Source organism: Pipistrellus kuhlii, unplaced genomic scaffold (assembly GCF_014108245.1).
Source record: "Pipistrellus kuhlii isolate mPipKuh1 unplaced genomic scaffold, mPipKuh1.p scaffold_m20_p_95, whole genome shotgun sequence".
Taxonomy (NCBI): domain Eukaryota; kingdom Metazoa; phylum Chordata; class Mammalia; order Chiroptera; family Vespertilionidae; genus Pipistrellus; species Pipistrellus kuhlii.
The window spans coordinates 468,154-493,891 of NW_023425601.1; the positions used below are offsets into that span (position 1 = coordinate 468,154).

Here is a 25,738-nt window from a genome sequence, read left to right on the forward strand (position 1 = left end):
TCATCTATATATTTAAAGAAATTCCAATTAAAATCCCAGCAGGAGTCCTGGCCAGTGTTGCTCAGTTGATTAGAGCATCATCCTGCAGACCAAAGGGTCATGGGTTTGATCCCCAGTTGGGGAGCGTAAGAAAGACAGGCGATCAGATGTCTCTCTCCCCACTTTCTCTCTCTCTAGAATCAAACAAAACATATCCTCCTGTGAGAATTAAAAATAGAACATACAAAGTAATTTTGAAAAAGAATAAAATTGGAGGAATCACTGCCTAATGTTAAGACTTATCGTAAAGCTACAGTATTCAAGACAGTGTGCTATTTGCAAAGGGACAGACACACAGGTCAAACGAACAGAAAATAGTCCAGAAACAGATGCACACAAATATGGACAAGTGATTTTTGACAAAGGCAATTCAAAGGAGAAAAAGACACCCTTTTCAGTGAAGTGTGTTGAAACACCTCACACTTTATACAAAAATGAACTTAAAACAAATAATTTATTCTAAATATAAAACTATATCTTTTTTAAATATATATTTTATTGATTTTTTACAGAGAGGAAGGGAAAGGAATAGAGAAACATCGATGAGAGAGAAACATCGACCAGCTGCCTCCTGCACACCCCCCACTGGGGATGTGCCCGCAACCAAGGTACATGCCCTTGACCAGGATCGAACCCGGGACCCCTCAGTCCGCAGACCAACCAAAGTACATGCCCTTGACCGGGATCGAACCCGGGACCCCTCAGTCCGCAGGCCGATGCTCTATTCACTGAGCCAAACTGGTCAGGGCATGAAACTATATCATTATTAGAAGGAAACAGAATTTGTCCTGCCTGCAGTTTTGCAGAGTTCTCAGACATGACACCAAAAGCATGATCCATAAAAGATAAAAACTGGTAAGAATTTAAAACTTTTGTCTGCAAAAAGAAAGTAGAGACAGGAATCCATTCTTTGTGCTCAGATGAGGAGGAGCTAGACAAGGTCTTGAGCAAGCAATGCTGAAGAAATACTGCTTCACTGGGCCACGGGGTGAAAAGGTGGGGAGTTAGGGAAAAGGGGTGCGGTGGGAGAAGATAAGAAAGAGCCCAAGCCCTAACCGGTGTGGCTCAGTGGATAGAGCGTCGGCCTGAGGACTCAAGGGTCCAGGTTCGATTCCAGTCAAGGGCATGTACGTTGGTTGCGGGCACATCCCCAGTGGGGGGTGTGCAGGAGGCAGCTGATCGATATTTCCCTCTTGTCGACCTTTCTAGTTCTCTATCCCTCTCCCTTCCTCTCTGTAAAAAAAAAATCAATAAAATATTTTTTTTACAAAATGAAAGAGCCCAAGTTTGGGCCAGACGGGTGAGGAAGAGTAAGTAGGGAGCAGGAGCAAAGAAAACTGAAAAAGAGGCAGCAGGAGAGGGGCCAGCCCTGTATGAGGGCATTCCCAGATCGGAACACTTCACCCAGGGGCAAATGAGGCACAGTCCTGGCATGCGGCTGGGCTTCAGGCCTGGATGGAGGAGAAAGGTCTAGACTGGATAAAGGAAGATGCCAGAGATCCTGGGCCTGCATAGTCCCAATGTTCAGAGACTAAACTACCAGCTGAACTTCAGGAGCTGTATGGACTACCCCATCAGCACTGGTCACCTCCTTCAGACTCTGAGGGGTGCAGTGGCGGGGGCCTGCTCTCCCACCAGTGGCCACTCAGTGTCTCCCATGGCATTGGCGGAATTTGATGCATTTGTGATTGTGGCTGGATTTGGCACGTCTGTGCTGGTAACAGACTATGTACCTAATGTCGGCCCAGATCTGGTGTGCCTGGAGTACCAGCAGCGCTGGGATGGAGCCTTTTCCAATTTCCTGAAGGGCCTGGCTTCCTGCAGTCTCCTTGCGCCATATGGGGAACCTCGATGTGGCTTATGAGGAAACTGACCTTCGCCACCCCAAGGGAGACAAAAAGAATGCTGGCTTCATTCCAAGAGTGGCAAAACTTGTCTGGCTGGCGTGGCTCAGTGGCTGAGCTTCAGCGATGAAGCAGGAGGTCAGGGCTCGCTTCCTGGCCAGGGCTTGATCCTCAGCGTGGGGCATGCGGGAGGCAGCTGGTCAATTGTTCTCTCTCATGATTGGTGTTTCTATCTCCCTCTCCCTTCCTCTCTGAAATCATTCAAAATATATATTTTTTAAAAGAGTGGCACAGCTCTAGCTGGCTCGGTTCAATGGATAGAGCATCGGCCTGCAGACTGAAGGGTCCCAGGTTCAATTCTGGCCAAGGGCACATGCCTGGGATGTGGGCTGGATTCCCAGTAGGGGGCGTGCAGGAGGCAGCTAATCAGTGATTCTTTCTCATCACTGATGTTTCTACCTCTCTCTCCCTCTCCCTTCCTCTCTGAAATCAATAAAATTTATAAAATAAAATAAAAGAGTGGCACAACTTTGGGAAACTGATAGAGAGGCTGTTCTACTGGCTGACAGTTTCTGGGACCTCCACCCCAACACAGTCTATGCCTATCCTTTCTGGACCTACATGATAGATGCTCAATTAAAAAATGTTGGTTGGCGCCTTAATTACTTTTTGGTGTCTCACTCTCCGTTACCTGCATTGTGTGACAGCAAGAGCCACTCCAAGGCCCTGGTCAGCGATCACTATCCCATTACCCTATGCCAAGCACTGTGACACCTCCCCCAAATCACTCCGAGCCTGGGAAATGAGCTCCCCAACTCGTTTCAAAACTGCTTTTCTCTCTAGAGAATTCTGCACTGTATGTCCCTTCTAAAAGCATGAATCCTTCAACCAGGCTCCTAGTGATAGGTGGGTTTCCTTTAAGCCCAAGGTTTAATGTTTTTGTGTGACTTTTCTTCTTTTTATTACATTAAACAAAAGTAGGCCCTGGCCAGGTGGGTGAGTTGATTGGAACATTGTCCCAATACACCAACGTCGCGGGTTTGATCCTCGGTCAGGGAACATACAAGAAGCAACCAATGAATGCAATAACAAGTGGAACAAACTGATGTTTCCTTCTCTCTCTCTCTCTCAAAAAAAGTCAATCAATAAAAAAAATTAAAAACCCACCAAAAGAAGGAAAAAAAAAGCTAGTAATGACTTTCTTTGAAGTGTCCATGTGAAAATAAAGAGCCATAGTTTTTTTAAAAAAAAGGATGTAAAGACAAACCACAGACTGGGAAAAATATTTACAAACCAGATATCTGACAAGGGACTTGTATACAGAACATATAAAGAACTCTCAAAACTGAGCAGGAAATAAACAAACAACCCGATTAAAAAAATGAGCAAAAGACTGTTAACAAACACACCATTCACCAAAGAGGACATATGGACAGCAAATAAACAGAAGAAAACTGTTCATCATTAATCATTTGATAAGAGCAAATTAAAATTATGATGGGCTATCACAATATACCAATTAGAATGGCCATAAAAATACTGACAGTAACATGTGCGTATGAAGAATGAAATAGCCACTGTGGAAAATGGTTTGGCGGAGTCTTATAAAGTTAGCCATATACTTACCACATGACCCAAAAATCCCACTCCTAGGGAAATGAAATCGTATGCTCCTACAAAAACCTATACACAAGTGTTTATAGCAGCAGCTCTAACCAAAACTGGAAACTCAAATATCCTCTAGGATGAATGCATAAACAAACGTATACCCACACAATATATACTACTTGGCAATAAAAATGAATAAGTTATTGCTGGATGCAACATGCAAAAACTTAGAAGACTGGAAAAGACATTATGTTGAATGAAAATGACGTTCTCAAAAGATTATATACTATATGATTCCAGTCATATGCTGTTCTCTAAAAGTTATAACCATAGTAACAGAGAACAGACCAATAGTTGCCAAGAGTTGGGGATAAGTTTGGGTGTAACTGCAAAGGGACAGCATAAGATTTTGGGGTGGTTCAACTGCTCTGATCCTAAATGTGATAGTGATTACATAAATCTATACATGTTAAAAATTCATAGAACTGGTCCGGCCGGGATGGCTCAGAGGTTGAGTGTTGATCTATGAACCAGGAGGTCGCAGTTCAATTCCCAATCAGGGCACATGTCTGGGTTGCAAGTTCGATTCCCAGTGTAGGGTGTGCAGGAAGCAGCTGATCAATGATTCTCTCTCATCACTGATGTTTCTCTCTCTCTCTCCCTCTCCCATCCTTTCTGAAAGCAATAAAAATATATTTATTGATTTTTTTACAGAGAGGAAGGGAGAGAGATAGAGAGCTAGAAATGTCAACGAGAGAGAAACATCGACCAGCTGCCTCTTGCACACCCCCTACTGGGGATGTGCCTGCAACCAAGGTACATGCCCTTGACCGGAATCGAACCTGGGACCTTTCAGTCCACAGACGGACGCTCTACCACTGAGCCAAACCGGCTTCGGCGCAATAAAAATATATTTAAAAGAAAAGGAAAAGTAACTTATTTTCCTAACTTCGTTTCACAAGACAAAATCATAGTCAAGCTCTTTTGTCACTATTAACAATGAAATATCAATTCTTGTTTTATGTGAACCTACTTTAAGTAGTCTTTCTCATTACCCATTATCCTACACTAAGCAAGACTGCCTTTATATTAAAATATACAGTGAAATAAAGAAAAGAGCCCTAGCCAGTTTGGCTCAGTAGATGGAGCGTTGGCCTGTGGACTGAAGGGTCCCAGGTTCATTTCTGGTCAAGGGCACGTACCTCAGTTGCAGGCTAAACCCCTGGACTTGGTCAAGGTATGTGCAGGAGGCAACGAATCAATGTGTTTCTCTCATATTGATATTTCTCTCTTTCCCTCTCTCTAAAAATCAATGGAAAAATATCTTTGGGAAAGGGTTAAAATAATAATAATAAAAGAGTAAGAGGATATATGCTAGTGATAATATAGCATGTTGTTTCTGGGTAATGAGATTTTAGATTTTAAGTGACTTTTTTTTTTTTTTTTGCTTGTTTATTTTCTAAATTTTCCAGAATGAGCTTGCATAGCTTTGATAGTCAGTGGGAAAAAGTTGAAGAATCCTTTCAATGTAGTCCTAGTAATGTTTTCTCAAGGAAGCTCTGGGGCTCTGGTCTGGATGCATGGAGAAGACAAGCAGCTGGAGGAGAGGAGGGAGCCTACCCAGGAAAGATCGGATCTGCTGGTGGTACTGGTGAAGGTAAGAAAACTGGCTACTCTTAGGAAGGGGCAGCTAGCTCACCTGAGACTGTTTGAAAACATCCTTCCCGACCACATCCAGGTCAGAGGGGTCTTTGATGGCACTAACATATTCAGAAACGGCCTTGATCACCACATCACACGGAGGAAGAACCAGCTGATGAGCTCGAACCTAGAAGAGTTCATATAAACAAGAACACTGGCATCAGACATGGGTTGTTAGGAAAAAGGGTGAGGTGCCTGGCCTGCATGGTTGAGAGTCGACCTATGAACCAGGAGGTCACGGTTCGATTCCCAGTCAGGGCACATGCCCAGGTTGTGGGCTCGATCCCCAGTGGAGGCTGTGCAAGAGGCAGCCAAATGATGATTTCCTCTCTCTATCCCTCTCCCTTCTTCTCTCTACAAGTCAATAAAAATATATTTAAAAATGAAAAGAGCCCTGACTGGTTTGGCTCAGTGGATAGAGCGTCATCCTGTGGACTGAAGGGTCCCAGGTTCGATTCCGGTCAAGGGCACGTACCTTGGTTGTGGACACATCCCCCTTAGAGGTTGTACAGAAGGCAGCTGATCTATGTTTCTCTCTCATCGACCTTTCTAGCTCTCTATCCCTCTCCCTTCCTCTCTGTAAAAAAATCAGTAAAATATATTTAAAAACAATAAAGTAGTCATCGAATATATGTGTGTGTGTGTGTGTGTGTGTGTGTAATTTTAAATGAGTTCAACTGTAGGATACCCAGCTGCTATTGCAGAGAAGTGCCTGATGTGGGGAAAACCCCAGCACGTTTGGTGACCAGAAGCATCAGAAGTGATGTATTCTGAATGAGCGTGGTGGAAGTGTGAAAGTAAAGGACACACACAGGAAAGAAAAACAGGAGGCAAGAGATGGGTTTTCCCCTACACAGAAGGTGGAAAAACGAACTTTTTCCTCTAAGGTATTCATCAGAATTATAAATTTTTATCTGCTAAGTATTAGAAGTCATTTAAGCCTAATGAAAGGTAATTGTTCTAACAAGACTCCAATCAAAGCCTGAGGTCCCCGAGGCATGGCTGTATCGGCAGGAGAGGGGCACAGTACCTTAAGTGATGCAAGGGGATGTTCTGGTCCCAGGAGACTCCAGTGGAAAGCAGCCAGGTCCTCGTCGGGGAGAATGTGGTTACCTACAAAACACATTATCACTTACTGGCTGCACACATCCCCCTTAGAGGTTGTACAGAAGGCAGCTGATCTATGTTTCTCTTTGTGTTTTCTTAGAACCTCAGGGCCTGACAAAGATTCTGTGAGAGAAAATCATCAAGTAGCCGAAGCCGGTTTGGCTCAGTTGTAGAGCGTTGGTCTGTGGACTGAAAGGTCCCGGGTTCGATTCCGGTCAAGGAAATGTACCTTGGTTGCGGGCGTATCCTCGGTGCGGGGTGTGCAGGAGGCAGCTGATCGATTACTTTCTCTCATCGATGTTTCTAACTCTCTCTCTCCCTTCCTCTCTGTACAAAAATCAATAAAATATATTAAAAAAAAAAAAAAAAAAAAAAGTCGGCCTGCAGACTGAAGGGTACCAGGTACAATTCCAGTCAAGGACATGCCCATGTTCCGGGGGCGTGCAGGAGGCAGGCGATCAGTGATCCTCTCTCATCATTAATACTCCTCTCTCTCTCCCTCTCTCTCTCTCTCTCTCTCTCTCTCTCTCTCTCTCTCTCTCTCTCTCTCTCCCCTTCCCTCCCTCCCTCCCTCTCCCTTCCTCTCTGAAATCAATAATATTAAAAAAAAAAAAAAGCTCAGCCAAAACCGGTTTGGCTCAGTGGATAGAGCACCGGCCTGCAGACTGAAAGGTCCCAGGTTCGATTCCGGTCAAGGGCATGTACCTTGGTTGCGGGCACATCCCCAGTAGCGGGTGTGCAAGAGGCAGCTGATCGATGATTCTCTCTCATCGATGTTTCTAATTCTCTATCCCTCTCCCTTCCTCTCTGTAAAAAAATCAATAAAATATATATTTTTTAAAAAAGCTCAGCCCTGACTGGTTTGGCTCAGTGGATAAAGCGTCGGCCTGCAGACTGAAGGGTCCCAGGTTCGATTCCAGTGAAGGGCATGTACCTTGCTTGCGGGCTCATCCCCAGTATGGGGTGTGCAGGAGGCAGGTGATCGATGTTTCTCTCTCATCGATGTTTCTAATTCTCTATGCCTCTCCCTTCCTCTCTGTAAAAAAGAAAAAATCAATAAAAAATATTTTTAAAAGAGAAAGTAATTTTATAAAAAGCTCAGCAGCATAGTATTTGGCAGGAGAACTTTCAGAAGACAAATCCAATGATGACAGATTAGATGGCTCTGGTCTTCATCTCTTAGCACCAGAAGGGGAAACTAATCACTGGAATCTGTTCTCGGAAACACCTACCTAGCAGCGCAGCGAATATGGGAAAATTCATCCGCTTCAGGCCCAGCTGCTTGGCCACCTCCTGCATCAAGAACTGGTTGGTAGTGAGGTTCTTCCCGTTCCAGCTCAGCTTCAGAGCATGGGAACTGTAGTAAAAGGGAATATTGTAGAGAGCGTACTCGGAGTCATGGGCAAGAAGGCCGTGGAAGCCATTTTCCTTGAAAAAAGCCACCACTTCCAGATGGTGGTCCTCGAGGCTCTGAAAGACCTAGGAGGGAAGCAGAGAAGAACAAGGTCATGCAATAGAAGCAGAGCTGCGTCTGGTTAGCGGTCAGGAGGGTTAGTAACGGAATTTTACCGTTTGTTGAAACAAGATTATATGAGATTGAACGGAAGAGTTAAAAAAAAAAGGGGGGGGGCTCTCTCTTGCCTGCTGAAGTGGCTCAGCAGTTGAGCACTTGACCCATGAACACCAAGAGGTCACTCAAGGTTCGATTCCCAATCAGGGCACTTGCCCAGGTTGCGGGCTTGATCCCCAGTGTGGGGCATGCAGGAGGCAGCCAATCAATGGTTCTCTCTCATCACTGAGGTTTCTATTTCCCTCTCCCTTCCTCTCTGAAATCAATACATACATACGTGTGTGTGTGTGTGTGTGTGTGTGTGTGTGTATGTATTTATATTTAAAGTCTCTCTTGTAAACGCAGAATTATCTTTGGGTTTGTTCAAATGCCCAATCTTTTTATACTCCTTTCGTGAAACTGAGAGGCCTAAGCCTCTTTAAAAGAAATTAACAGAAGATAACTACAATAGAAAGATAAAAGCTATTATTTATTGCTCAGCACCTCTATATACCCCGCATAGTTTACATAAATTATTTCAACATCAGAACAACCATGGGCAAGGGAGATGTGGATGTAAAGACTTACACAGGAAGGTTAAACACCATATAGCTAGAGCCTGAACCGAAGCTCATCTAACTCCCCTTTAAAAATGACTTCTTGTCGAAACCGGTTTGGCTCAGTGGTAGAGCGTCGGTCTGAGGACTGAAAGGTCCTGGGTTCGATTCCGGTCAAGGGCATGTACCTTGGTTGTGGGCACATCCCCGGTAGGGGGTGTGCAAGAGGCAGCTGGTTGATGTTTCTCTCTCATCGACGTTTCTAGCTCTCTATCTCTCTCCCTTCCTCTCTATAAAAAATCAATAAAGTATATTTAAAAAAATATACTTGCTTTAAGAGCACCAAGGGCACTTCCATCATGTAGGTATCAGAAACTTCACCCCATGTTTATTTTGTCAGTCCTCACCTGAGAATGTTTTTATTGATCTTTAGAGAGAGGGGGAGAGACAGGGACAGAGACAGAGAGAAATATTGACATGAGGTTGTCTCCAGTATACATCCCAACCGGGGACTGATTAAACGCACAACCTAGGGATGTGCCCTGACCGGGAATCGAACCCACCACCTTTTTGGTGCACGAGATGATTCTCCAACCAACTGAGCAACCCGGCCTGGGCAACTTAACCCCATTTCTAAAGGTGGGAAAACGAATGCTGCAAGAAATGGGCTGCCCCCAAAGTTACATAATGAGTGAGTGAAGAAGGCAGGGTTCAAACCCAAGTTCATTACCAGGCTTCTTCCTGAGAGACATACCATTAAGTGCCCTTCTGTGTGTCCCTCTATAGCTGCACTTAGAGCACACTGGACCCACCACACCAACTTCCTTCATTCCAGAGACACTATCTGTGTTCCCAGCTCCCACATAAGACCTGGAGCACAGTGATATGAATAGCGATGGCTAACAGATACTGAACACGCTCTATGTGCTAAGTAATGTCCCGAGTACTTTACATGCACTAACTCGTTTCATACCCAAAAAACAGTCTTAGGCGGCCACAACTACTACTGCTATACCCACTTTACGTTCCTGTCCTTCAGGTCACGTGGCTGGAAGGAGCTAGACCTGGATTTTGGCCCTAGAGCCTGTGGACCGTGATAATTTTGTTGAACCCAACTGATCTAATCCTTCATTTGAGTTGTAAAGGAATGGTAGTTTTCTGAAGTCTGACAGGAGTTTCAATGCAGTAAGCTTTTGCCAGCCTTTGTAAAGGGAGATGGGTCACAGGAGAGAGTCATGTCACACGTTAGTCATACAAGGGGACGGACACCGGTAAGCAGATAGCAAAGCAAGGTGTATTTGATATCCAAGCAAAGGAACCAAAATTCCTTACATCACACTGTAACATATTGAAGCCTAGAGCTGTGATAAACTCCAGTGGGGTCAGGGCAGTCCAGTGTTATGCAGTCCCTGGTGATAATTTCTTCCAGTGCATCTCTCATACACGTCCCTGATTGAGCATCCTTCTACCTGTACCAGGCATAAGGCTACGTGTAGCATATTCTCCCCAATCATCACAATCTGACCATGTAAGCCCCATTTTACAGATGTGGAAACTGAGGCTTAGAGAAATGAGGTGCCATCCTCAAGGTCACAGAACTGGGAAGCAGAAGCCTGGGTTGCGCTGCTCTTTCGGCGACAGCACATTGCTTCTGTCTGGTCTAAAGCACATTACGCCGCTATCCAACTGATTTCAATTCCAGAAAGCCAAGGACTAGTGATTTTTAACTAATCTGGTGGCTCTTATAACACCAGGAGTGCAAATCACAATGGCTGGAGAGCATCTTCAAAATGTACAAACCTGTGCTTCAGATCAGCTGGTGATAATGAAACCCTGGCGGGCAAGGAGAAAGCCTTCCGGCCACAGTGCCTCTCAGAGAACAGCTCCGATGATTACTACCACCTATGCAGAATGACTTACAGGCCCTGGTCCAAGCTGATCCAGTTTCCTTGGCAACCGTGCAATTTTCCAGGAGACCAAAATGATTCAGGCGAAATTAAACAACATGCCCAAACGACTAAGCAGAAAAGCAGGACATTTGAGCTATAAGGAAAGCAAGAGTTGAGATTCTGAATTGTCTACAGCTTTTTATTGTTGTTCATCCTCACCTGAGGATATTTTCCCATTGATTTTTTAAGGAGAGTGGAAGAGAGGGAAAGATAGAAATATCCATGTGAGAGAAACACATCAATTGATTACCTCCCGCACGATCGATTGCTTCCTGCATGAGTCCCGAACAGGGCCCAGGCCCAGGAGGAGCCTGCAGTCCTGCAATCAAGGTACATGCCCTTGACCGGAATCAAACCCTGGACCCCTTTGGTCCGCAGGTCAGTGCTCTAACCACTGAACTAACCAGCCAGGGCTGTCTAGCTTTTAATCACCAACTCAATTTTAGTCCAACGAATATGAATTGAGAGCCTACTAAGTGCTAGGACACAGACAGCATAGAGTGGCATGAATACAAAGAAGAATAAAACTCAGGGGGAAAGAGCTCCCTGAGAAGTTTCTTTTCCAATCTAAGTAGTCCGAAGCAGTGGATTTTAAATTGTGCTTCCCAAACCAGAGTTTGGGTAGGTAGAAAACTGGATCAAATACTCAGATGCACCTACTTTCTCTTCAAACCGAGCTCATATTTACCTATTTTATATTTCGGCTCTTCGAGAAATATTTTATTTTATTGAATATTTGCTGTTAAAAACAACTAGAAGTAGCCTGGCTGGCCTGGCTCAGTGGTTGAGAGTTGACCTATGAACCAGGAGATCAAGATTTGATTCCTGATCAGGCAGATGCCTGGGTTGCGGGCTCGGTCCCCAGTAGGGGGCGTGCAGGAGACACCCAATCAGTGATTCTCTCTCATCATTGATGTTTCTCTTTCTCCCTCTCCCTTTCTCTCTCCCTTTCTGAAATCATTAAAAAAATATATATTTTTTTAAAATCTAGAAGTATTTGCCACTAAAATGTAAGCTCCAAGAAGGCTGAGATTTTTGGTCTGTTTTGTTTACTGCTGTATCTCTTGTGCATAGAACACCTGGCACAGAGTAGGGGACCAATGGGCCATTTTGACTTTCAATCAATATATATATATATATATACACATATATATATATTTTTTTTTATTGATTTTACACAGAGAGGAATTGAGAGGGACAGAGAGTTAGAAACGTCGATGGAAGAGAAACATCGACCAGCTGCCTCTTGCACACCCCCTACTGGGGATGTGCCCACAACCAACGTACATGCCCTTGACTGGAATCGAACCCGGGACCTTCCAGTCTGCAGGCCGACGCTCTATCCACTGAGCCAAACCGGTCCCTCAACCAATATATTTTTTTATTGATTTCAGGGAGGAAGAGAGAGGGGGAGAGAAATAGAAACATCAGTGATGAGAGAGAATCATTGATCGGCTGCCTCCTGCAAGCCCCACACTGGGGACTGAGCCCACAACCCGGTGTGTGCCCTGACCAGAATGGAATCCGGGACCCTTCATTCCACAGGCTGACACTCAATCCACTGAGTCAAAGCTCAGCTAGGGCTCTACCAATATTTATAGAGCCAGGAACTGATATGTGCTAGGCACTGATCTAGGTGTGGGGGGATACAGTGAACAAGAGCCCCAATTTCGCTGAAACTGGCTTGGCTCAGTGGATAGAGCATTGGCCTGCGGACTGAAAGGTCCCAGGTTCGATTCCGGTCAAGGGCATCTACCTTGGTTGCGGGCACATCCCCAATAGGGGGTGTGCAGGGGACAGCTGGTCGATGTTTCTCATCGATGTTTCTAGTTCTCTATCCCTTTCCCTTCCTCTCTGTAAAAAATCAATAAAATATATTTTTTAAAAAGAGCCCCAAATTCCTATCTTCATGGAGCTGACATCATAGTGTTTCATATTTCATAATAAGCATTGGGCTAAGCCAGTGGTCGGCAAACTGCGGCCCGTGAACTGCAACTGGTTTGCAGCTCTGTTGACTAATGAGTTTTCTGACCACTGAGTAAGGCATTACCCTTACCCAGAAGTTTAGTACATTATTAAAACGTTTTTTAAGTTTTTCCCTAAGGCAGTGGTCAGCAAACTCATTAGTCAACAGAGCGGCAAACCGCAGCTCGCCGACCACTGTGCTAAGTGAAATAAGCCAGTCAGAGAAAGGTAAATATCACAAGAACTCACTCATTTGTGGAATAAAATGAACAACATAAACTGAACAAAACGAGTTTCCTAAAGGCCTAATTATGCTATAATAGTAACAAGCAAATAAATACAACCATACGCTTGTGAAGGTATTTCTGAACAATCCTGGTTCAATTCAAAGTGTCTGGATGCGTTGAAATGCCAACTAAACAGGTTAAATATTTTATTTCAATCATTTCCGGAGTGCTGAATGCCCTTTAAATGCCAACTAAGCAATTGTTTTCTCAGCATCTTCAGTACCAAGCCAACCAATCTCCTTATGATAGAGCAGATTTCCAAAACATGAATCTAGTCACTAAGCAAAGTATTCAACTGTGGTTGGTACAAATCACCATGTTAATTACTAGCTCCTGACATGTTTCATTTTGAACATTTTTGCACGGTGACTCCTCAGGAGTGGCATAACAAAGCTTTTAGCCCTTGTAAAATGTTTGTTTCAAAGTCCAACAGCATTGCTTTTGCAGAAGCACACATGTAGTCGTATTCACTAACTTTGACCAATTTATACTAAAAATTTCAAGACTTTCTCAGCATACAAAATCCAGTTATTTCTGGATGCACCTGTCACAGACTACTAGGCCAAAAGAGTGAGATGGCATACAAAATGTTTTAATGTTTTTGGATTGATTTCATAGAGGAAGGGAGGAGAGAGGGAGAGAAACACCGATGATGAGAATCATGGATCGGCTGCCTCCTACGGGCAACCCAGGCCTGTGCCCTGAGGGAACTGAACCCTGACAGTCAACCACTGAGCCAGGCCGGCTGGGCTGCATCAAACATTTTAACACGCAGGTGCAATGGTTCTCGAGCTCTATGGTGGATGGCTTGTTAAAACAGACCGACAAGCCCCATCTCCAGATTCTGATTCAGGAGGTCTGGGACAGGGCCTGAGCATCTGCATTTCTAACAAGTGTGCAGGTGGTACAGTGCTGTTGGTCAGGGACCATACTGTGAGAACTACTAGCTAGGCACATAGCCAAGTGTATAACTATATGGGCAGCATTTATATCTGTTGTAAATAGATGCAATCTAAAATTTCACAAATAGCTTCTTGACCCAAGTTGTCCTCAAATTGTTCGGCCACCCATTTTTAACATTTGGAGCCACAGTATTTCCTATGCTTGTTTATGATGTAATTTCTGCTATACTCACTCTTCTTTCAAACTTCTACCTACAAAAGGCTTTCAAGGCCTAGCAATGTTTTACTTACTACATTATTTGCATTTCATGCTGGTATCATTTATTGTGTCTATATTCAAAAACAGTCTATTGAGCCCTGATCAGTTTGGCTCAGTGGATAGAGCGTCGGCCTGCGGACTGAAAGGTCCCAGGTTTGATTCCGGTCAAGGGCATGCACCTTGGTTGCGGGCACATCCCCAGTAGGGGGTGTGCAAGAGGCAGCTGATCGATATTTCTCATCGATGTTTTCAGCTCTCTCTCTATCCCTCTCCCTTCCTCTCTGTAAAAAAATCAATAAAATATATAAAACAAAAACAAAAGTCTATTGAAATTTCAATCGCTTTTTCTTGTTGTTGTTAATCCTCACCCAAGGAGATTTTTTCCCACTGATTCTTTTGAGAATGGAAGGGAGGTGAGAGACACAGAGAGAGAAACATCTGCCCTCCATGCACAACGCAACCAGGGCCAGGAACCAAGCCTGCAACTAAGGTACGTGCCCTTGACCAGAAACAAATCCACGACCCTCTAGTCCGCAGGCTGACGCTCTAACCACTGTGCAAACTAGCAACTGCTTATTCGTTTTGTTTTGACACCAGTCATTTTTGTACACTGGTTGTATTTCTTATGGTTTCTGTTTAAATGGTTTCTTAAGCTCTAGTCTTTCACTAGACACATTTTATTTAGGTAGAGAGGAACTCATCACTTTGTGAGAAGAAACGAGTCATCTTTTCTGCCAGAGAACAGTTTAGACAGCCGCCATTTTGGACTGTGTGACTTGGCAGCCGCCATCTTGAAATGGCGAAGGCCAACCTCTCCCTTTGAATTAGCCAATCACAAAAGGCTGTGTGCCTGAGCTCCAATCAAAAGGGACAGGTCACATGCATCAGAACTACAAACCCCAGCTGACTGCCTGCTCAGTGTGCCTTCCCTCCCAGACCATATGCTGCGCACCTTCTGCTCAGAAGTAAATATATTTGCCTTGCTACCTGGCTCCCAAGTATGCTGTGTTCTACCAGGACCCCTGAATTTGGGGGCTTGCCTTATTTCTTACAACTTCCAACAAGAAAAAGGCTCTCTCCAAATTTCCTTTAAATATGTGACTTTCTTATATAATCTTTTCGTTTACTTTCCATAGGTGTGGGTACAAAAAATATTTCATGTTCATCAAAACTGCTAAAAGAGCACAAGCGCCACAATCAATGCTATTTTTATCTATTTCTATACAATAAATCACCCCCAAAACTTAGTGGCTTAAAAAACATTTATTATCTCAGAGTATCTGGCTTGAAATGGATGAGACAGGATTCATAGGAAAAGAAAATACAGCCCTGGCCAGGCGGCTCAGTTGGTTAGAGTGTTGTCCCATGCACCAAGAGGTTGTGGGTTTGATTCATGGTTGGGGCACATATGGGAGGCAACTGCTCAATGTTTCTCCATCTCTCTCTCTCTCATCAATAAAAACATATCTTCAGGTGAAGATTAAAAAGAAAAAGAGAATACAGAAAGTAGAATAAATGTGAGGGGAAACTATTGAACTCCATCTTGGATATTTTTTTGATTAAGTCAGCAGTTGCCAACTGGCGGTCCATGAGGTCTAAAAGGTTAGCTATTGCTGGATGAAGTGACCTAAGTTGTGCCAAAAGTTCATAAGAGAGGATGGGAGTAAAGAAAGAACTCTAGGAATCATCAGACTGTAGCCCTAACCGGTTTGGCTCAGTGGATAGAGCGTCAGCCTGTGGACTGAAAGGTCCCAGGTTTGATTCCGGTCAAGGGCATGTACCTTGGTTACGGGCACATCCCCAGTGGGGGGTGTGCAGGAGGCAGCTGATCAATGTTTCTAACTCTCTCTCTCTCCCTTCCTCTCTGTAAAAAAACCACAATAAAATATATATATATATATATATATATATTTTTTTTTTTTTAAAGAAAAAGAAAACCACTCCTTGATCTTGGCTCTCCCTGTCAGAATTTTGTGCATCTGTAATATCTTTGTTGTGACAGTCCAGTTTTCCTAGTAACTTTGTCAATGTGCTGTGAAAGATTGAAAATTTGATTATGTAGTATACATGATATTAATCTGTGAATTAGTGGGACTTTGATGTAACAGCGTTATCAACATCTGAAGATATTGGTACTTGATACTCTTAAGTTAGCCTCTAAATTTTAAGCTGGAAAGTCACTGGAATAACTGTTTAGAAAAGAATCACAACCACATGACTACATTTTTTTACGAATGTTGAGAATTGTGTACAAATTAAAATGTCTGTGTACTGATCCTCAAAACAAACAATAAAATCTCAATTATGAAAAAAATTCAATGGGAAGTTTTGTGTGCTTTTTAAGTTATTCATGTACACTGTGAGGGAAAGAAACCAGAGATGGAGAGACTGAAAATGCAGAAAAGAGATGATTTCTTTTGAATTCTTATAACCTCACTATCGGACTCTTTCACTTGGCATTTAGCTTACACATGTGCCATGTACTGGCAGTACCGCACAGTTAGCAATGCTGGCGCACTCAGTGTTCAGTAATTGAATTATTGCTTTCCTACATGTATCTATGCGTGTTATCTGGCTAATAAAAATACACAATCTTATACAAGATGTATGAAACAAAGGAAACTGCATGGTGAGAGTGTGGAGAGAGACTTTGAGCGATACAGACCCAGAACAAGGATTTTTATCCGCCAATGGCTAGTATTCAGACCAAGGAAAAATCATTTCACCTCTATGCAACTCAGTTATTCAACTGGCAAATGGGAAGAATACCATGCATTCTTGCAAGCTTGTGAGGATTAAACAAGATATTTAAAAAGCACTTTATATACAACTTGGTGCTCACATAGCAATACAGGGGAACCTTGGTTCTCTAACTTAATTCCCTTCGGAAGGCTGTTGGAGAAGTGATATGAGAACCGAATCATTTTTTCATGAGAAACAATGTAAATTGAGTTAATCCATTCCAGACTCCCTGATGATTCTATTTTAACCTTTCTTACATACAGTGCATGTCCAATGTACTGTTTAAGGTGTAAACAAACACATGTTAAGTTTATCGAACCACTCACACTAGCCTTACAGGAATCACTGTCAGCGTTTGGTCCAGGGATGTCCTGCGGGTCAGCATGCAGCATCTTTGCTTGTCACGTATCACTGCCTTTGAAGTGCTGTCCCTGCCTGCCTGCTTTTCCTTTACCCACATCAACAACAGATTCTCTCCCTCTCATTGCCTGTGACCGGTTTCTTTCTCATCCTTAGCAACATTGGGCTTTTTTTTTTTAATTGTGCTAATCTGCTGACTTCACCAGCCTCGAAAGCATTGGCTCCTTTGTTTGTTGCCTAAGAGACGCTTTCTGTCATGCTGAGGTGTCGGCAAGAAAGGGTTGTCAGGTAGAAAATGGAAGTTTGGTTCAAAACCAAGATATTTTTTCTGTGAACTTGGACTAGAACCGAATTGAGATGGGAGAAGTTTGAGACATTCAACAAACCCTTCGTGCTGGTGCCTGTCTGATCATGCACACGTCTCTCAAAGGTTAAACCTCGAGCTGTTATCATCTTAGGAAATTGTGCTGCGAATATTTTGGCATTCTTTTGTTTTTGCTGCTGATGATTATTAAATTTTCATTTTTTCACTTCCTTTTTGTTAAATATTCCTTTACATTTCTTGTCCTTTTTGTTTTTAAATTGTTTATTTATAGATTAAACAGTACATTAGGGATGTAATGCATATAAGATTAAAACGGAATCATTTGGCTGTATGGAATGAATGAATTCAACTTAAATTCTAATGTGAAAAAATGATTCTGTTTTGAACAGCTTTCTGGAATGGATTAAGTTCAAGAACCAAGGTTCCACTGTACTGCACCTTAATTGATTTCTTTTAATCAGCTCACACTTCCCTCTGAAGAAACATACCTGTGAGCCTTGGCTAGTGTGGTTCAGTTGGTTGGAGCATGGTCCCATACACCAAAAGGTGGCAGGTTCCATTCCTGCCATTTCTGGTTGGGGCACATGCAGGAGGCAACCGATCGACATTACTCTCTCACATCGATGTTTCTCTCTCTCCCTCCCTCTCTCTCTCTCTCTCTCAATTTTCAAATAGCACAGCTGCGAAATGGTGGGTTTCACATGATTATCTTTTTTTTCTAATACAATAAAGCCTCGCTACAACAGGTTTTTATCATTTGGGTGAGGGGTGTCTGAAGCCAAAAGTCTGTTATATAATACAGTAAGTTTTCTAAATTGTTAAAAAATTGACAAATTAGTTTACCTGTTTTTACTTACATAGACATGTTTGTGTAAAATTATGAATAAGGTCAATTTCATAGAAAAATATGTATTACTGTAATTTTAAATGTATACTGTTTAGTCCTGTAAATGTGTACACTCACCAGTCACGGAAAGCAAATGAATGTGCACATAGGAACATCAGGCAGCATGTTAAAATTGCTGCAGAGCCCTAGCCGGTTTGGTTCAGCGGTCGGCCTATGGACCCAAGAGTTCTGGGTTCAATTCCAGTCAAGGGCATGTACCTCAGCTGTGAGGCGCCTCCCTGGCCCGGGCCCAGATTGGGGCACATGTAACCAATCAATGTCTCTCTCACATCAATATTTCTCTCTCTCTCTCTTCCACTCTCTCTAAAAATCAATGGAAAAATATCCTCTGATAAGGATTAAAACAAAACAAAAACTGCTGCAGAAGGTCACACCAGGTAACAACAGAACCAATTACCATATAGCAGGTGGTGTGCTCATGTGCTAATCATTTGCCAAATACTGTTTATGAGCAGTGACACTTGGATATGAATATGTAGACTATAGTTGTACATATGTAATATTTACTTATGTTGGCGAAATTACTAGTTTTTTTTTAACAACATATAGCCTATTCCCTAAAATTTGTTAAAAATAACCGTGTATTAATAACACAAAATAACCTGTTAATTTAATTATAAGCAAGTCTGGGTTAAAAGCCTATCCAGGGGTCCTCAAACTTTTTAAAGTGGGGGCCAGATCACGGTCCCTCAGAGAGCTGGAGGGCCGGACTATATGAACTACTAATTCCTACTGTAACACCTCGGCTGCGCTCACTGCCCAAAAAACCTGGCGGGCCGGATCAGACTCCTCTGCGGGCCGCATGTGGCCCGCGGACCGTAGTTTGAAGACGCCTGATAGGGAACGGAAATGATCCAAAGTCTGCTAAATTGAGTTCTGCAAAATCGGGGGTTTACTGTATATAATAACCATCAAAACCAAGTATTCATTCCCTGACAACCCCACATCTCCCAAATTATATTCTAAAACTGCTTTACGTTGCTGTGCCTCTGGAACCCTCAGGAAGAGATCAGGCTGGCCATGTGGGTTGCCTGAATTTTTCGGCTCCTGGTGCTTACCACTACAAAGACTTGGGGAACGTACAAGAGAAACTAACCAAATAACAAAATTCATCTCAATTAAATACACTGGATGCTCTCACGATAAGTCCTGCCTTGTCTAAAGCTCAACATCCATCTGCGCATTTTACCTTTTATTTATCCCTCCGGCCTTTTTGCCTAGCACCTCTGAAAATGGCCTGGGAACAAAGGCCCGCTTCCCCGCCTGCTCTGAAGACCACGAGGAGGACAAATACAGCGGTGGGCTCTGTCTGGAAGCACTAGCGTTTCAGCGACTATGCTGTGCACCAGCAACTAATATCAATAGAAAACCACGTGGAATATAAACTGCAATGGAATATGTGTGTGCGCATAACCTAAATACTTTTTTTTTTAAACGGTACGCACACAGATCATTCCGATCATCCCAGTGAAACCTGTTCTCTTCAAGATGGTGGGAGCGTTTCTAAAATGGCGGCGCAGAGCTCCTGAAAATCTGAAACGGCGCCGTCGTTCCCCCAGCCCCTCCCCCCCCCTCTCGCACAGTTGCCGCTTTTTGAAAATATCTCAGATCCGTCTGAGCTACTGCCTCCCAGAGCGAGACCCCGCTGCACCATTGAGGCAAAGGGACAAACCGGAATGGGGCCACAGGTGGGGTGCACGGGAGGAGCCACGGATTTGGGGCTCCCCATCCGGGGTCCCTGCTGGCCCTCGCTGGGCCGCTGGTTGCTCTGAGTCAGAATTTCGGCTGCCTTCTGACTGCATACGCGCTCACGTAGGGGGAAGGGTACGCGGAACCTCCCAATTTGCATCTCCGCCGGCCATCTCAGTAGAGAAATCCTAACAGACATGAAGACCTAGCCACTCCGATCCCTGCAGGGACCATCAAAACCGAAGCGGAGTCCTAGCCGGTTTGGCTCAGTGGTTAGAGCATTGGCTTGCGGACAGAGGGGTCCGGGGCTCGATCCCCAGTGTGGGGCGTGCAGGAGGTAGCCGATCCATGTTTCTCTCTCTCTCTCTCTCTCTCTGTAAAAAAGCACTAAAAGCATATTTAACAACAACAACGAACTGTCTTATCACATCGGGTCCACGAATTATCGAAAAAGACCTCTTTTTCCTGGGCAAGTCCGTTCTGCGGAAACTAGCACGTATCCGAAAAGACACTCACAGCATACACCGGCCACATTCATTTTTCTCTAAGTTCAAGGTGTCTTTATGATCATACATTAAATCATTCAGTTTCAACTTGAGAAAAGAAAAACTTTCAAAAGGAAAACCACAATCAACTCTTCCCCAGCCCTTCTCCAATCTGTGCCATGAACCAGGAAGTCCCCTCTAACAACGACAACAAGCACCACCACAAAAGCATCCGCCAGAACCAGGAGAACTTCACCTAGGCAATTCTGGAGCCAGTCTTAAATCCGCGAAATTAAGAACCACATTCCACATTTGTTTTAAATTCCTCTTACACTGCATTCTCTTAGGATCCCAGACCTGCTTGTTCAGGGGGGGAATTTTATCCTGCACCTCAAATATGCAAGACACTATGAAGAACCTGAAAAGATCAAAGAGCTTGTTTATAATTTAGCTTATACAAGCTAAATTATATATATTTATTCTATATATTCCCCAATGGTGTTGCTCGGATGGAAGAGAGCAGCTGGGATTCCCCCCCCCCCTCGAACATTTTATTATGAAAAATGTTCAAAAACATGGCAGAGTTGAAATAATTTTATTGAACACTCGGATACCACCACGATTCTACCATTTCTACTAAACCTGCTTTCTCACACATCCATCCATACATCTCATTTTTTGATGAACTTGGTAGCCCTACTTTAGGGTTGCATCTCAAAAATTTTGACTGACAGTGGATAGAGCAATGGCCTGCGGACTCAAGGGTCCCAGGTTCGACTCCGGTCAACGGCATGTACCTTGGTTGCGGGCACATCCCGTGTGGGGTGTGCAGGAGGCAGCTGGTCGATGATTCTAACTCTCTCTCCCTCTCCCTTCCTCTCTGAAATCAATAAAAATATATTTAAAAAAATTTTTTGATCGTTTGGGTACCAAAACGTCTGGAAAACACATACCCATGTTCAGCATTCAACTCTCCTGCCAACCTCGGATCAAAATGCATTCAGCACTCACATAGGCCATTTTAGGCCTCGGTACCCTCAGGCACTGTCTGAGCTGTTCTTCCCAGCCCCCTTCACATCAGCCTGTGAAGCCGCCTCCAATTTTCACACCCTCACTCCCAAGTAAGCATGCCCCCCCCCCATCAAGGCCACGTTATTAAAAGCAGCTATGATTTCGCCAGCCTAGACACATGCATCATCTTTTGCAATTAGCCCCCAGGGTCTGCAATTCTGCTTTCAGCGTGGATCTCTTACTTAATGGACCTAATTGAGGGCAGGGGTGGTCCTCTCCTTCACCCCCGAATCCTCAGCAACCAGCTCGGTCTCTGGCCCATACAAGGATGTCCCCCCAAAATGTATACACACTTTCACAGCTGATTCTATCCCATTAGGAAATGAAATGGGTTTTAATAAACCCTGCCTCTGTAATTATTCAAAGTGTGTGTATACATTTTTTGGGGGGTGGGGGGACACCCCATATAAATGAACAACCCAGACCTGTCTTTACCCGGGAGCCAGGGAAGATTGAAATCAAGTGTGGGAATGACCTAATCGCGCTGGCACTTCAGAAAGATTCCTCTTAGAGAGCACCGTTGTTGAGGATGAGCTGCGGAGCCAGACAGCCTGGGCATGAGGCCCAGAATCCCAGCTCTGCCATTTAGTGCTGGGTGACTCCAGGCAAGTCTCTAAACTTCCTGTGCCTCGGTTTCCTGATTTGGAAAAGGAATAAGACACTCTCACTGGTTACTGTGGAGGATCAAAGGAGAGATTTGTTTGGTTTTTGTTTTGTTAAAGCACACAACTTAGCACCTGGCACATACTAAGCATTCTATCAATGATAGCCATTGTTGCCAGCAACCCAGTTAATAATGACAATGAGGTAAAAGGTCCTTCAATGCCCTGGCTGGTTTGGCTCAGTGGATAGAGCGTCGGTGTGCGGACTGAAGGGTCCCGGGTTCAATTCCGGTCAAGGGCACATGCCCAGGTTGTGGGCTCGATCCCCAGTCGGGGGGCATGCAGGGGACAACTAATCAATGATTCTCTTTCATCATTGATGTTTCTATCTCTCTCTCTCTATTCTTTCCTCTCTGAAATCAATAAAAATATATATTTTAAAAAATCCTTAAAGCTTGGGTGGGCCCTGGCTGGTGTGGCTCAGTTGGTTGAGCATTGTCCTGGGCACCAAAAGGTAACCGGATGGATTCCAAAGCAGGGCACATACCTAGGTTGCGGGTTTGATTCCCAGGTCAGGAGCCTTCGATCAGGAGCATATGGGAGGCAACTGATCTCTCTCTCTCTCTCTCTTCATGTCTCCATAAAATCAATTTTTTTAATGTATTAAAAAAAAAAAAAGCTCGAGTGGTAGCGATGAAAACAAATTGGAAAGAACAGCCATGAATGAGGAATCTACTAAAAAGTAGGAAGGCAAGCAAAATGAGCTTGTTATATATATATTTTTTGGCTTTGTACATTTGGCATGGCTCCTGATTCGATTTTTCATTATCAAAAGCAGCTCTAACTTCCGCAGCGCAGGCCCGCATTTGCAGCCCAGAGCACAAGGGGTCTCGTATGACCAAACTGCAGCCACAGCTCTATGCCCGCCCGACCACTGTAAGCTTCTCTATGCGGGTCTTTCAGCCTCAGCTGCGTTTTTTTGTGTTGTTTTTTTCATGACTCCCTGCAGCACCATTTCTCTAGTTTATGATTCCCCCAATTTCCTGGCCTGTCTCCTGACTGGGAGCGCATCCCTGAGCCGCGGTGGCTGAATGGGTGTGAGGTTTTGTCCTGCCCGATCCCGCACTCCTTTCTCCTCCTTCCTGCCCACCTCCCCCTTTACTTCTCAGGCCTTGCTATTCTGCACACGTAGGAACTTGAAACCTAAGAGCATGGGAAAGCAGCGGAGCAGCGGCAGTGCCAAGAACTGGGCTGCTGCCAAGCTCTTCCCTGGGCCCCATCGGCAGTGACCAAGTACAGGCGAGATTAGACTCGACTGCCCGTGGGGCCTCACCCGCTCATATTCCGTTAGCTTCTGCTCCTTTCCTTCCTCCCTCTTAAAGCGGCCTCCTCCCAAAGCAGCAACCCTTCAAAAGCCCCCCATCTTTGAAGGCCCAGGTGGGGATCCCCCGTGACCATTTCAGCCCCCCGAAACCACCCCAACACACAGATCAGGGTCTGCACGTGCAATCTGTACCCTAAAGCATAATCACATGTACACCACGAAATACAGTATTCCATGTGTGCATGTTTGGTTTTCCAAGGGGAGGACCGTGTCTCGTGTTTTTTCCATCTCTCGTGCTCGGTGAGTTAATAACTTGTTGAACAGTAACTGAATCGGTGGGGTGGTTTTTGTGTGTGTGTGTGTATGTGTGTGCGTGTTTGTTTTTGGCTTGTGTGTTTGGGCTACGGGAGGAGGTACCTGTTGAAATGAGAAGAAAAAATAAAAGGTTGAATGGCCATCCGGGTGGGGGAGGGAGAAGCCTAGGTGCAAATGGGGGGGAAATACCCTGTTTCCCCGAAAATAAGACAGTGTCTTATATTAATTTTTTTTCTCCCAAAGTTGCGCTAGGTCTTATTTTCGGAGGATGTCTTATTTTCGGGGAAGCACGGTAGTGTAGAAGGGGTTCGCTCAGCATCTTTTGAACTGCTTTGCTTCGAGGCTGGAAAGAGGCATGCAGAAGAGAGATGCCAAGTGGAAAGATCTGGAAAAAGGCATTTCGGCTTTAGGCGGCGAACAGCAGGGAAAGTTGGGGATATGATACAAAAGATATTCCTCGACGCCCCAGGGATAGGCCAGCTGGAGAAATGGGAGGTGAAGGGAGTCACTGGGATGACCTGGGTGGAAATGGGGGTAAGGAGGTGCGCGAAGGGATGAGGGATGGTGTGAAGGGGTGGGTGGATGGATGGAATGATGGAGGGGGGTGGGCAGATGGGTTAGTTGGGCGGTAAATGGGTGGGGGGGGGCAGTTAAGTGGGGGGATGGGTGGGGAGGTGTGTAGCCAGGAGGGAACAGGTGTGGGGCACATTAGGATGGGGCCCTTCCCTCACCTTGACCCGGAAACGGATGAGTGCCAGCCTCACGCAGTGGCTCAGGCAGGCCGGTGGCAGGAACCAGGCCCGTGGAGGAGGGGTGCCCTTGTTGCCCACGTGTCCCACGATCAGCTGCGCCGTCTGCCGCTCAGTCTGGCACCGACGGCCCCACTCCGCGAGCCGGTCCTTGCCCAGGCCCCCGGGGAACATGACGACCAGCTCCAGGCCCTCGCCGCCGGGGTAGGCGCAAGCCTGGCACAGCGCTGACAAGTAGCCGAGCATGGCGTTCCACTGGCCGCCGCACACCCAATCCGTCTGGTAGCCGCCGTAGAGCCGCTGCAGCGCCGAGCCCGCGTCCACCAGCACCCGCGCCCCGGGCAGCGGCGGGGGCGGGGGCGGCGGCGGCGGGGGCGGCGGGTGGAGGCCGGGGTGCCCCGGGCCGTGGTGGTGGTAGTGGTGAGCCGGGTGGTGGTGCCGGGCCGGCCCCGGGCCCCCGCAGTAGGCGCCCAGGCCGGGGGGCGGGAGCGGCGGCGGCAGAGGACCGGGTCCCCGGGCGAAGCGCGGAGCCCCGGGCGCCAGGGCCACCGGAGGCGGCAGCTGGCAATGGACGAGCTGCTGCTGCTGGCGCGACACGGTGCGGGCGAGTTTGAGAAGGTCCACGGGGACCACGGCCCCGGGACAGCGCTTCTCCAGGAACTCCTGGAAGCCCTGGACGCCCATGCTTCGGCGGCGGCGGGCAGACGAGGCGGCGGCGGCGGCTGCGGCTGCGCGGCGAGCGGAGCGGCGATCTGGGCGCGAAGCTGGGGGCGAGCGCGTGCGCACTCGGCGGGGGGCGAGGGGTGGGAAGAGGATTCCCGAGGGGCGGGAGCGCGGGAGCGAGGGCGGAGTGGGAAGAGACCACTGACCGGATTTGGGGGGGGGGAGGGATGAGGCCAACGGGATTCGGGAAAGATCGGGAGGATAAAGGCAACGCCGGGCTCCGGTCACTCCTAGCTTTGTGTTTTTTTTTCCTCTCCTACGGCTCCTCGCCGCTTCAAAAGTGGTGGAGCCTCTTCCTTCCACTTCCGGAAGCCATGTTGCCTAGTGTCGATGGTACACACTTTCTAGCTGAGGAGTGGGGGCGGGGCGGGGCCCAGAGGCATCCTGGGAGTTGTGGTTTTTTTCATGGCCTCGGTCTACGCAGCCGAGGAACGAGATTCCCTCCCCGTCAGCCCTCGGTCTCGCAGGATCGCCAGTGGCGGGGCGTGATGATATATGTTTAGGATTTGCACCTCCGTTCCTAGCACCCACCGAGTTGCTTCGTGGTATTTAACTGCCTTTTCCAGGGAAGAGGGAGAAGGAGCGATGCATCATGGGGAAAGGAAGCGGACTGGATTAATTGGATTAAGTTAAAGTCTGCTAAAATTCTCTGGAAGGTGGAAATGTTCATTTCAGGGGG

The 25,738-nt window shown here is 45.7% G+C and overlaps 1 protein-coding gene and 1 pseudogene across 6 annotated transcripts in view; one reads left to right on the top strand and one right to left on the bottom strand.

Annotated features, from left to right (window-relative positions):
* FAM120C (family with sequence similarity 120C) overlaps positions 1-25,134 on the bottom strand; it is a 63,869-nt gene extending 38,735 nt beyond the window's left edge. For 2 of the 6 annotated variants that reach the window (XM_036428888.2, XM_045578295.1), the window contains exons 1-4: positions 24,319-25,125; positions 7,532-7,778; positions 6,223-6,305; positions 5,191-5,319 (exon numbers count right to left, since the gene is read on the bottom strand). In XM_036428888.2, the coding sequence (XP_036284781.1) occupies positions 5,191-5,319; positions 6,223-6,305; positions 7,532-7,778; positions 24,319-25,020 (1,161 nt within the window). In that variant the 5' untranslated portion in view covers positions 25,021-25,125. Of the gene's footprint in view, positions 1-5,190; positions 5,320-6,222; positions 6,306-7,531; positions 7,779-24,318 lie in introns of all 6 variants that reach the window. The other 4 variants (XM_045578297.1, XM_036428894.2, XM_036428891.2 and 1 more) reach the window with 3 other exon arrangements.
* On the top strand, positions 100-2,042 carry LOC118714046 (annotated as a pseudogene).
* Positions 25,135-25,738: the final 604 nt, after the last annotated feature.